Source organism: Myiozetetes cayanensis, unplaced genomic scaffold (assembly GCF_022539395.1).
Source record: "Myiozetetes cayanensis isolate MyiCay16 unplaced genomic scaffold, myiCay2020 scf4, whole genome shotgun sequence".
NCBI lineage: Eukaryota > Metazoa > Chordata > Aves > Passeriformes > Tyrannidae > Myiozetetes > Myiozetetes cayanensis.
In genome coordinates this window covers 60664657-60678132 of record NW_026087631.1, presented here as the reverse complement: position 1 = coordinate 60678132, position 13476 = coordinate 60664657, and the positions used below count along the sequence as shown (strand labels likewise).

General features: G+C 36.9%; 1 protein-coding gene across 1 annotated transcript in view; it reads left to right on the top strand.

Moving 5' to 3' along the window:
- Nucleotides 1-13476, top strand: part of WDR70 (WD repeat domain 70) — a 129583-nt gene that overhangs the window by 109816 nt on the left and 6291 nt on the right. The window contains exons 14-17 of the mRNA XM_050329099.1: nucleotides 5700-5800; nucleotides 7255-7334; nucleotides 10018-10134; nucleotides 10482-10644. Coding sequence (XP_050185056.1) covers nucleotides 5700-5800; nucleotides 7255-7334; nucleotides 10018-10134; nucleotides 10482-10644 — 461 coding nt within the window. The remainder of the gene's footprint in view (nucleotides 1-5699; nucleotides 5801-7254; nucleotides 7335-10017; nucleotides 10135-10481; nucleotides 10645-13476) is intronic.

Below are 13476 nucleotides of genomic sequence, written 5' to 3'. Positions count from 1 at the left end.
AATATATATATATGTGTGTGTATATATATATATATAAAGGTAGATATGGTTTGTACAATATTAGCTGAAGTTTCAACTGAAATGCACAAAATAAGAAAACAATGCTTTTGTACAGCATGAGCTCACAGACATATGAAATGTTAGTTCTGGAATACAAGAAGGCAGTGATGGAGAGAAATCTGAATGTTCCTTAACTCTCTTGCAGCAGAGTGAAAGAGGATAGAGGGGAATAATACTTTCAAGAGACATTCTTTATATATGCTCTCATTATTTCATTACATAATGTGCAACCTCACAGTTTGGTAGACTCAAAAAATAATAGTGAGATTTAGTGACTGCTCAGGCTCTGGAATGTTGCAGGAAAATATTTTAGCCCTCAGAAGTAACATTTTTGTGAAGGCTATACATACTCTATAATATGTAGGAGCTGTGAATACTTACTGCTTTGACTCAGGTTTTTTTTTCTTTATATACATTATCTGTTTTCCGTAGTGCATCCCCTCAAAGCTTCTCACAGTCAACATAATCACTGCCAGTCCCTCTCCCTAGTGTGAAACATCTCTAACCATTCGTGGTCCCATTTACTAGAAATTATTAACTTTTCCTTTTTTTCCTGCCTCCAGCCTCTACTGACCCCTCTGAGACTGCTCTTCCCATTCTGGGTCAGCTCTATCCACACTCTAAAACTGAATATTTTTACCTGAAGTGTGGGCCAGGGAACTGAAATTTTACCCTCACTACTGTAGTCTTGAACCGTCTTTATATGCAAAGGTCCAGGAGAATTCTTTTAGTTCTTGACACCAGTCTGTAGTTTTATGACCTTACCAACTTCATGGTTTCATCTTAGGGGGTAAATTTTCCATTCCTATTCCACAAATCATTTTAATCTTTTCTTGCTGACCTTGTAAAATGCCCTCTCTGCGTTGTTTACTCCTGTCGGGGTGTTGCCCAAGTGCTCTGGACAGTGTCAGTGGAGGTAATTAGCTTTTGCTTGCTGGGAAATTTGCTTTGGTTATTATTCACTTTGCCTGTTAAACACAGGGGTATATTTCTGTTATAGAAAACTATGTTTCAGTCTTCAGTTTTTCATTTAGAGACAATGCTGTTAACTCACCTCAGAGTACTGTGTTATGTTCACAGTACCAACAAACCTGTGTGTGTAGTTGCCTAGTGAGCTAACCCAGAGGGAGAATAGCCTAACAGAAAAATTGTTTGGTGTAGTTTACTGTAGTTTACCTACAGCAACAGCTCTGCTTATAGGATACAAAGGGAAACACACAAGTGAGAACATACTCTTAGGGGTGACGCTGTTTAGGAACCATCCCAGAGCTGTGCGTGAGCTGGGACTGCCCATCTCAGAAGGAACGCAGGTGGAATAGTACACAGGGAAGTACTGTTATCATCGCTTTGGCTGCCACCTTTCTGTGTGTTTGAGTTTTACCACATTGAGGTTACCACATGTCATTAAGCTTTTAACATATTAAAAGTAAAATTTTCTAGAACTGGAGTGTATTTTAAAAGAAGTGTGAGTCTGAAGTTAGTATAATACTTAGTTTAAAAATAAAGTAAAAATTATGTATTCTTCAAGTAATATTTTTTATTTAAAACAATAGAGTTTTAAATGAGACTAATATCAAGAATAATCAGTAATATGTTCATATATTATTAATTGTTTAAGAATATGAACATTTTCATCCTGATGGCAAAAAGAACATGTCTTTAAAATTTTACAGATAATTTTTTAATTGGCTTGCAGTTTAAGTCAGTATTGCAAGACAGTCAAGTCACCTGAAAATAATTGCAAAGGTGTACTATCAATAACAGCCACTGAATCTTTCAAACCTCATTCACAGTGACAATGAACAATGTAAATTTGGAGTGTTTCTCTTTCTGTTAACATTTTTGATTTTTTTACTTGCCTGACTTCACATAACTGTTTTCACAATCTTCTCCCAGTATTTCCCAAGCTACTGTGTATACGCAGTAGATATTGCCAAAGACTTTTCAGATTGATTTCCTTTGAAGAACTTAGTGCTTTTGCCACAGCAGAAGTACCAAAGAGCTTTTAAATCATTACTGGTGATTATCTTTTGTAATTGTCATATAGTCACAAAACTGGCCACATCAGTTGCATGGTAAAATTATTTTCAGGATTTTTATGTCAGGCTTCCAGGGCTTCATGCTCCAAAAAAGCATCCAGCCATTGCAGATATCTTTTTTTCGAATGTTGAAGATGTTTATGGGATGATACATTCTGCATTTTATCATTCTTATTAGTTATAAGACATCATTTTCCATTTTCAAAACTAGGCTATCTAAGATTTGTTGACTGAAGGATTTTTTTTTGTTGTTCTGATGTTTGTATTTCCCGAGTCTTGAAGCTGTAACCACAGGGTTTCCTTGACTAACCAGTACTACAGTTAGTCAAGTCTTTTCTGCTAGTTTCCCATAAAGCAATGATAAGCAGTTTAATTCCCTACTCTTTTACTTCTCTTACCAAGTGTGAAACCATCTCGGTGAGTGGAGTGAGAGCTCTTAATTTGCTCTTAACTACTGAGGCTATTGCTTCCAGCCTGAACTGCTGTCTCAGGGACAAGGAAAACTGAAGTACCACCTTGTTTATGTTGGGTTCTATTGCAGGCACAACCTTAAAATGAAACAAGCAATTTTGAGTAGACAATTGTAGAATGGTAAATACCTTCTCCAGCTCAGAAACAGAAAGCGGCAGCAAGAAGCCCATGACCTTTAAGTACCTCTACACAGCCCTGGTGAGACACATCTGTGGTGCTGGGTCCAGTTCTGATCTCCCATTGTAAGAGACATATTAACAGAATAGAGTACTGCAAAGGTGATTAAAGGCTTGGCATATCTGGCACAGAAGGAAAGGCTGAGAGAGTTAGGATTGCTTAGGCTGAAGAAGAGGATGCTCGTGGGGGATCTTATGTATAAATACGTGAAGGGGACAGGAAGGTGAAGCAAGTAAAGCAAAGCTCAGTGCTGCCCAGTGACAAGACAAGAGGTAACAGACACAAAACTAATCACAGGACATGAAATGTAAGAAATTGGCATGGGGTTTGTGGGCTTTTTTTGTGTGTGGGTCTGGTTGTAGATTGAAAGAGGTTGCCCAGAGAGGCTGTAGAGCCTCCACCTTTGGAAATAATAAAAAACAAACTGGATGTAGTAATTGACTGTCTTGGAGCAGGGTGGTTGAATTAGTAATCTCCAGAGCTCTCTTCCAACTGCAACCGTTCTGTGGTTTATCTACCTGCATGCACAGGTAGGCCAAGACAGGAAAACATTTCCTTTTCTGCAATTAATACACTTATTTACCTGGAGAGCTGGGAGGTAGGACCTGCTTTGAGTTGGAATTTGGTGTTTACCATTTCCAGTGATAAAGATGTCTACCTGCTTTTTTTTTAAGTGTAAACAGTAGGGAAGTTAGATGTATCAAAGGATAAGTGCTCTTTCAGGGTTAATTATTTTTGTACGATAAAGATTCTCCTTACCCTTCCCTCCCAATGTTAAGACCTAGTCTATAATGATCCCTTTATTGTATAGTTGATTAGAATTTTTGCTTCTTTAGGATTATGTAATTGGGAAAATTTATTAGGATATAGTTCAGGGATTCAGTATTTTGGTATTTTTAAAGTATTGTCAATTTCTAAAATAATCTGAAAACCACATAAGTAGTTTTTATTATTTCTTATAAAGTAGGTTTATATGCTGGTGGATTAATAAAATGACTTGCATGTTCAGAACTTGTGTTTGTTTAGTCTTTAACAAATTGTATTCTGGGGACATTTTACAGTTTCAGAAGATTTATAGGGCTACATTTAATGGCAGTTTCTTTTGCCTGCTTTGTAGCACGTGCCATGGTGGTTTTAAGTGCACTGTGCATGTTTGACAAGTTAGAAACTTAGCAAGCCCCATCAGCGCTGAGCCACACTGTCTCAAGCTTGTTTTTGTTGGCTGGTATCCACTACCATGCTATAAAATACATTTACTTGACAGTAGAAAGTGGAGAACCACATTAACTACAGAGTTTAAAAAGGCTGGCTAAACACATGCAATAAATATTAATAAAAGAAAAGGCCACCCACCTTTGACCTTCAATGCTTGATATTAGCTTTGGTGTTTCAGAGTTACTTTTGCATTTTGAGCTCTACATAACAGTATGTAAGACTCTCTTACTTAAACAACTTATTAGCAACCCCATATTGTGGCAGGAATCCTGGACATAATGCATTGTCAGAGATTCACTTTGCAGTTCGTAAAAGTGTTGTTCTTTAGTTGCATAGTAATTAACAAACCAGGTGTATTTGTGCCTGGAAGTAAATGAGAAGTTATAATGTATGTGTATCTACGTAGCAGGAGGTTGTTTTGCTGAGGAACTTTGTAAGAAAATTCATCTCACTGAGTTTTTATTCTTAAACAAGAACACAAAGCAGAAAAAATGTCTCAAAAAAGTGTCATCCATCATCTTGTGATAAAATGAAGTTCTGATTCATGATGTCTGGATGGGTTTCAGAATTTTTTCAATATTTTTAATGTTATATGCCTCACAGCATTCAGAAACCAGAAATAGTATGGAACATGAAATGGGAAGCAATCCAGGAGTTAATTTCTTGTGCTGTATTGTATGAAACAAAATAATTCTGTATAGATACTTCAATGACAGATGGATGATAATGGTTGAGCATGAAATTATTAATTCACTCGAAGAGTATATTCTTGGCTATTGAGAAAAAAGTAGTAAGCTGCAGGGGTGGAAGGCTAGAAAAAGGAGCATTTTTCCATCAAATTCTAACAGGATGGTGCATCTTGCTGTTTATTACGTAAGTGGTGCAAACCAACTTCAGCCTTGGGCAGAATCCCTTTAAAGAATTACTCTCGCTCAAAAATAGGTACTTCCCTCCCCCCATTTAGTCAGACACACATACAAGTTTTGTGTTTGTCATGAGATGGGTTGTCCTTTGTGGCAGATTCTTCCCACTTTGTCTCTCTTGAGTCAGAGGCTCGAGTCTTTGAGTTTCTGTGCTGACCTGCTGAATCAGATGGAAAACAGTGATCACATGGGGATTCAAAATCACATTGAGAACCATGCTGTGTATATAAAGGAACAATACTCTTAATGTCTGAAAAAGAGTTTTGCTCCTGACCAGAAGGGTGACAGTGCTCTGAGACATTGGCTTCAAATACCAAATTCTTAGTGTTGTGGGGAAGAAAGAAGCAAGACTGAAAATCAGCATCTCTTCCATTTCTGCAGTCAGCAAGTGAAAGGTCAGCACTGTATGAGAAAAAGGGAAAACCAGATAAAGCAATAAACAAAGAGAGGGTATTAAGATTTAAAAATAAAAACTCAGAAGTCATGAAGGCCTTGATCACCATATCAAATCTGAAGCACTTTATTGTTCTCCTTCAAATCCCTCTTTAACTTTGCATTTCTATTTTTCCTATTTAGACTGTGGGGCAGTTAGCCTATGGAAACCACTAATTATCACACTGTCACCAATTTTTACTTCCTTCTCTGCCTACATCCATGTGTTGTCACTCCTTGAAGAGGAACTTCTATTCATTCACACATTCACATATTCATTCATGTTCCTGGTACAGTGTGATCCACTCTTTGACAATGTGAATGTTAATTCTGTGATCTAGATGAATGACCAACTAACTGTCAATATGTCACTTTGTTTCAGAGTGTTGTGCGTTGCCTTTGGCATCCCAAGTTGAACCAGATAATGGTTGGTACTGGAAATGGTTTAGCCAAAGTGTACTATGATCCTGTCAAAAGCCAAAGGTATGCAAGTATCTTCTATGATTAAGAAAATTCTCTTTTTTTCTCAAATTTAGCCTGATTCTGTGATTCAATGATTATACTAAGAAATGAGAAAAACTGGTTTAGTGACATTTGTTTTGCAATTTTATTTATCTAGCAACCGTAGAAAGAGGAAGGATAACCCAAAATGTTTGCTTATCAAAAGTGGTGCATTTTCCTCTGGGCTTTTCATGGTGCAGTATGCTGGCTGTTCTACCTGAATTTACAGACACTTTCATTTTTTAATTGCATGAAATCTGGAGTAATAATAACCACCCTTTTACCCATCTGTTGGAGGTTGCTGAGGTAGTGTTACTGAATGGATATGTAATGTATTTAGTTATACTTTTTAATGTTTACTTTTTTCCTGAAGTAAAAATCTTGTTTAGAAGCATTAAATTTCAGTGTTGGTGAGGTAATACTGGAAGACCTAATTTGAGAAGGTGCAAACCAAGGAAGAACATTCCTATCTTTTTTTCTGGTCTTCTCCCCCATCCCCACTTATCACATGTGGATTTTGTCTGTAAAAAGGAATAGGGAAAAGTGTTAGTGATTTATCAGAGTGTGACTTGTCAACCTGGAATGAAGAGGGCCTAAATAGTCTATAAATACTTGTCTTGTGATTAATTTGGTTTTACCTGAACTGAGGCATGCTTCCTTCCTGTTGGCAGGGAGGAAATGTGTACTTCATCGATATTGAGTGGTATAAATACAATGTTCTTTCCTTACATGCACTCATCTTTGTTTTGCTGGCATCCAGAACCAAACTGTGTTACAGTTTGTGGTTTCTGGATACTTACTGTGACCTGGACACTTAGAGGTGAAGATAAACTCCAGTTTACAAGATTATCAGAAATAAGTTTTATTTTTCATGGTTTCATCAGTCCAGAGAACAAGAGAGTTGGTCACTGTTGTTTGGACCTTTCTCTGGAGAGCAGCCAGAGTCTCCTAGGCACAAACCACAGAGCCCCAGTGCAATTTTGTGTCCAGTTTGTTTCCAGGTATTTACCATGAGGAGGTAAATACCACCAGTTTAAATCAGTCTTGCTGCAGACAAGCTTATGCAGTCTTTCCTGCTGCAGTGTTGCAGACACTTCTGGTTAGATAACTGCCACCTCTGGTGCTGAGGAAGAATATTAAGAGCAAATCAATGCCCATGTTTGGAGAGGAGCACTTTCAATGTGCACACTATAAGTACTGTGAACAAATGAAGTGTGAAATGAATCTTCCACCCTTATTTCTGCATGTCATATAAACCACTCTGTAACAGAAACACTATAATCTCTCTGCTCTCCTTCACATGTGCGTGAACAGCCAAAGATACACACATTCATGAATATTTAAAGTGCTGCATAATTTTGTTGAGACTGTCTTGAATATAAACTGGTTTCTGTTTGATGTAAACAGGCCGAATTAACTGCTCTGTTTCCTCCTAGGGGAGCAAAATTATGCGTGGTCAAAACAAAACGAAAAGAGAGACAAGCAGAGACTCTTACACAGGATTACATTATAACACGTAAGGACTTTAAACATATCTTTGTATCATCATCCTTAGCTCTTTCTTAGCTTTGAAATTGTTTACAGATTGTTTAGCTTCATATTTTTCCCCCTAAAAAGTTGCAGTCTTTCATTAAGCACTGATCATCGGTATGAGATATTGGTGCTTCAAGCAATTTTTTCATAACCTTGCACAACCAGAAAGGTATATATATTCTATATGCTCTGCAAATTTGTTAATGATTGGTTTCTAGATTGTGGTGCATCCTAAAGCCTCAAAAATTTTAGAGCTTTCTTAAGTCTTCAGTTTTGAATGAATAAATTGTGTAGATGGGTTTAGGAAGAGTTTTGCTACTTGGGAACATTAACAGTACCAGTGACAATATCAGAGACTTGAGAGATAGGTCTTCAAAGGATTTTTCAAAATTTATAACTTACCCAGAGTTATATATGGTTTTTAATACCTTAACTGTCTCTAGCCTCTGAGTTTTTAAGACCATATTCATATTAAGGCTTATTGATGTATAAAGAGCAGTTGTCGTTGTTACTATAAACTGTTCAGTTATCTGCCCCAAGGACAAATTTTGTGATGGGATGAGGGGATTGACTGAGAGATTTAGGCCCCTCCCCATTAGCATTACCCAACATAGTGTTTCCTTATGTGAAATGAGAACAGTCACAGAGTTGTGCTGTCTTGCTTCTCTTCATCCTCTTCCGGCTCCATGGTGTTTGTATTCAGCTCTGATTTCTGGTAGTCTTGGTTCTACAAATACTAAAACCATTTCTGTAAAATAAACAAGTAGTTTGGCAGCATAATAAACAAAATTAAAGTTTAGAATTAGAAAGTTTGGGCAGTCTTGGTAACCAGACCCATATCAAGGCACTCTGGTTCTGGGTTCCCGTCTCAGTTATTTTCCAACTGCAGCTGTTTCCAACCTACCTCACTGCTGCAGATGTCCAGCTCCAGTTTTTGGGCTAAAGTAAGCAGCAGCTGCCAAAGATCAGGGATTTTTATCTTCTTTGGGTGCTCTGCTCAATCCATCCTTACATCATCCTTGACTGCAACAGTTTGTGTGCACTGTGTCTACACTGTAAAGAACTTCTTTGACTTAAAAAAAAAAATTCCTGCTTAAAATCCAATGGAACTTGTGTGTTCAATGGCATTTATAAATGTCACTGAATGATACAGGTCCAAATTATGCAAAGATTTAACTGTTTTTTCCACATAATTCTGAAACTAAATAAGGATGCTTTCATATAAAGCAACGTAGAAAAACATTGTAAGGATTTGCTTAGCAAATTATTAAGTTTGTTGCATATTTTGGAAGCTTTTCAGAGGTTAGATGTCTGTCTTTTAAGTTTAGAAATAGAACTGGGAAGAACTAAAGATCTCTGAAGTGCTTTTGCAATGTGAACCGACCCCTTTTTCCCTTCTCCACATCTTTTTTTTTTTCCTCTTTTTTCTTTTTTTTCCCTTTAGACTTTAGGTGCTCTTTAATATCAGAATTGCCTGTAATGGCTACTTAAAATGCAGGAATGTTGTTTCAAGGGATTAAGTGTCACTTTTGAAACACAGGAATACACAGCTTGGGTTTCCTTTAGACAACCTTGAACTCCACAAATGGCAAAAGCTTGGTCTGTGCGTTAGTCACCTCAGATGCTCTATGGAAACTGATCAAGCTTAGTGCTTGCTGGAAAATTGTCCCAGGCATTTCATACTTCATGAAATCTGCAAAAATAAAACCTAAACATTTATTTCCAAGAATTTACTGCTGTGTCACCTGGGTGTGACTTTGCTCAGTCTAATAAGTTGAGCAGGCTTACAGAAAAAAGCTGAAAACTCAGACTCACTCAGGTCCCTGAATGCTGCCTGCTGGTTTTTTTATTCAATATAGAGATGATGTTCCTAAATTTAAGATTTTTTTGGTTACTTTTTGTCTTTGTTGGATTGTTTGACCCCTACACAGTTTCCCACATTTTGGGAAATGGCAACAGTGAGCACATCTGAATGAGAACTAAACCTTGCAATAAGAAAACCATTTATGTGATATTTCTTTGTTGCTGACAAATGAGTCTCTTGTCTGAGTGGACCTAAACCATTACTGTGATTGAAGGTACTGTAACACGTTTATGAGGAAAAGTAAGTTTTAAATCCTGACAATTTAGCTGGATTGTCTCAGTTATGAGTATCTTTCCAATGGTGATTAATCTTATCATATTACAAGGAACGCGATTGTGACTTTATATGCATAAAATTACATTTGGAGTTGTTGAGGGGTTTCCACCCCACTGTTTCAAATCCAAGAATGTATCAAGAGCTTTGTCAAGTTCTTAGAATATGAGAAAGCTGTAGAAATATAAAAGTTCGGGAAAAAGCAACCGGTTGGTCACAATGCTAATGTTGAGAACTGAATGAGAGAGGAATGAATTAAATATGCATAAACTGTGCAAACAATATTTCAGATGAGAGGCTCCTGCCTGAAAAAACTCTGATATCTGGCTGTTTTCATCTTTGAAAAATTCAGCAGAAAGAAACCCTACAAAGTACACCTCAGTAGACCACTGTTTGGATATGGAAAAACTGGGAGGCTGTTCCTTCCACCTTTTCCACTGCAAGAAAGAATTCAAGTCTTTGTATTTCAAACCTGAAAAAGGAAAAGGAATTTCTAACATTTCTTTTTCTCCAAACTGTGACCCTTCAGCCCATGCACTTCCAATGTTCCGTGAGCCACGACAGCGAAGCACCAGGAAACAGCTGGAGAAGGATAGGCTGGATCCCCTGAAGTCTCACAAACCTGAACCTCCCGTAGCAGGAGCAGGTAATCTAGGCATAATCATTTCAGACTGTTGTATTCCAAAGGGACATCATGCCTTGGTTCTACAGTCTTTTTAAGTTTGTGTTCAAACTTTTTTGGGTGGTGACTTTACCCTATAGATGTATGGGCCGTGTCCGGCTCCGTGAGACATCGATGTCTTTGACTGGAGTGCTAGCCTGCAAAAAATTAATAATCGCACTGACTTACTCTGAGTTATATAATTAGTAAAACACTTGCGTGAATGCAGCTCTAAATTAGCCTCCTCCTGTAGTACTAAATAACTTCTTTGTACCAGACCACCTGTTACAGACATTGCATATTTCTTAAATATTTTTATCTTTTTGCTTCAGGTCGGGGTGGGCGTGTTGGAACTCATGGAGTCACCCTGTCGTCATATATAGTCAAGAATATTGCACTGGATAAGACAGACGACAGCAACCCTCGGGAGGCTATTTTACGTCACGCAAAGGAAGCAGAGGAGAATCCATACTGGGTTGCTCCTGCATATGCTAAGTAAGGAAATAATTTAAAACACAAGTAATATTTCTGGAGGCCAGTGGGAGTTCAGTAAAAATAGAGGAGACATTTTTAGTGGTATACTTTGCCTTTTTTGGATTGCTGCCACCAATACGTAAACCAAGAGTATACCATACGCTTCTGTGAGGATGAGAGTTTCCAGGAGGTTAAGTTGTTGAAATTTCACATTTCCATTTTTAAAACGTACCTTTCAGTGCTAGAGAGTTATTTTAAAGCTTTCTAAGTTATTCGAGTTTAGAATCTTCTCCCAATCAATGTCTGAAATTGCAATATATCTATTAATAGGGTACTGTCCCATTGACATAATGGGATGGTTTTCCAATATACCCCTCTAGTTCTGACTGATTCTTAGGTTAAACCTTCAGAATGTGTATTTGATGTTATGACAGCCTATTCTAGATGATTTCTTGGCTGTCATAAGTTTTATCTGAAATTTTCCTACATGAGGACTCAAGTAACTGCTTGAATTAGTACTTTTGAAGGTACAGCAATATTGAAAATTGCACTGATAAAATCTCCTACAAAAAATTCAGAAATAAGTTTTCAATTGTTACATAAATTAAAAAGCTTCATCAAGATTTTTGTAGTAAAACCTTGGTAATCCCACAGATGGTGATTTACTCAATTTAAATGGTATGTGTGAATGTGGTATTTGTGTGTATGTGTTACAATGAAAATTGTGCAATATGCTTCTAGAATGCTTTCTGCCAAAGGGTTTTTTTTCCTAAAAATAAATATATTTCAAACAATTAAATAAATACATTCACAATAATACTAAAATAAGTACTAAATAAATGCATTTCATACTACTGAACAGAAAGTACCACTTTAAAAATTTCTAGCACTGTCACATTTTATTATCATTGATGGGTTTTTTACACAGAATAGTCTGTCAAGTAGTGTTTCCAGAACGCATAAGGAAATAATTTTGAAGACATGAAATAGTCTTCACAGAACAGTCTGCCAGTAATGAATTGTTTTTGTTTTTTGCAGCCCAGTGTTCTATCTCCAAGGCTGTACATGCAATAGTACTTTACTGACTACTTTCTTTACTGATGTTTAGTTCTGCAGTGAAACAATCACCACCTCTTTCCAAAAACTTGAAATATATTAAGAATCATAGCTTATTTCCAATGGTGACCCTTGCTTTCTAACTTGGCCCACGTGTTCACAGAAATAACTAAACTGCTGTTCCAGAGCAGCTTGAGAATGTCGTTGAGCCAGACCGGCTTTGACTGAATGGTTAATAAGAATGGCATGCTGGTAATGGATAAGTATGGCATTTGATGTACATCGAACCAGCGCACTCTTGGTACCAAAGAAGGGACATTTGAAAGCCTAATTTTCTAGCAGTTTTTGTAATGGATATGCTAAATACTGATTTTTAATTGTTTGAGAGTTCATGTTTGCTAGAGATGAAATATATTTGGAATGTGTAGGCATCTGGTTTTATTTGAGGTATCCATGCTCAAAAGTAAATCACACATTCCATCAGGTAGATAGATACCTCAGTATCTTAGTAACTTCGTTGACTGCATATTAGGTTTCATCCCTGACACCTGCAGTGTAGTAGACATGAAAGTTTTAAAACAAAGCTGTGTTACAGGAGGCTTACTGTGTCAGGTGGCCAGATCTCATTACAGTTCCTTGTTAAAGATGTGGCTGCAGGGGAAGAAGAGAGCTGGCTGAGAAGTGGGCAGGATGCAAGTCCAGACTGCTATTAACTTACACACCAGACGGTGATATGTATGTGGGGGAATTGGACTGCAGCCAGCAGCATGCTGCCTTCATGGTTTTGTCAGCTGATAAATCTCATGCTAGTAAAGCTGCCATTATCCTTGCTTTAAAAGCTTGACTGTAAGATGTACTCTATGCAAACAGTATTTTAAAAATTATTATTATTATTATTATTGGCTAAGACACTGAAATGCAGAAACTTTATTATGGTATTATGTTCTTAATTTTCAGAAATGGGGGTCTATATTATCAGCCACAGAAAGTTGTGTTAATTGTATCCTGTGTGTGACTTCATAGAGTGTTGTGTTTAACCTGTATATAACGCATCTTACAGATGTACTTACAGATTTATATTTCATAAAATATGCAAATTGCAGGTAACTGATATAAATTATCACGTAATACTGGTTTGTATACTGGGTAGCTGCTTTAGCTGCAACGTAAGATTTAGTGTAGGGTTAAGAAAGGTGGAATTCTGATATATACTTAAAATTACATTCTGTCTTAAGACCTAAAAAACATACATCCAGAATGTTTCATTTTTTTAAATGGTGTTTATTCTTTTACTACTTTATTCTTCTGCTACCAGTTTTTCCACGTTTCTTGTAGTAAATTTTCGCTTAAACATGGTATAAAACTATCCACTTGATATATCTTTTGTTTGACAAGGCTTTTGGTCTCGTGTTGTCTAGGGATGGCAATTCATGTAAGGTTTTTCATTCTCCTTCTTCAGAAAATGTCTAAGGAAACTATAGTTACTTAATTTTCTCTAGTGGTAGTTATTAAATAATTTTAGAATGAGAAGCTTAAGAAATGCTCATTTTTTGGTTAATCAGTTTTCATAACTGGGAATAAAATGGCTGGTTGGAGTTCATCTGATCCTGATCCATAGTGCTTAGTTCATTTTGAATCAGATAACTGATTTAATGCTTTTTAAATTGTATATGAGGGAGAGTGACTTTTTACACAGGCAGATAATGATAGGACAAGCGGGAATGGTTTTAAACCAAAAGAGGAGAGATTTAGTTTAGATGTTAGGAAGAAATTCTTTTCTCATAGGGCAGTGAGGCA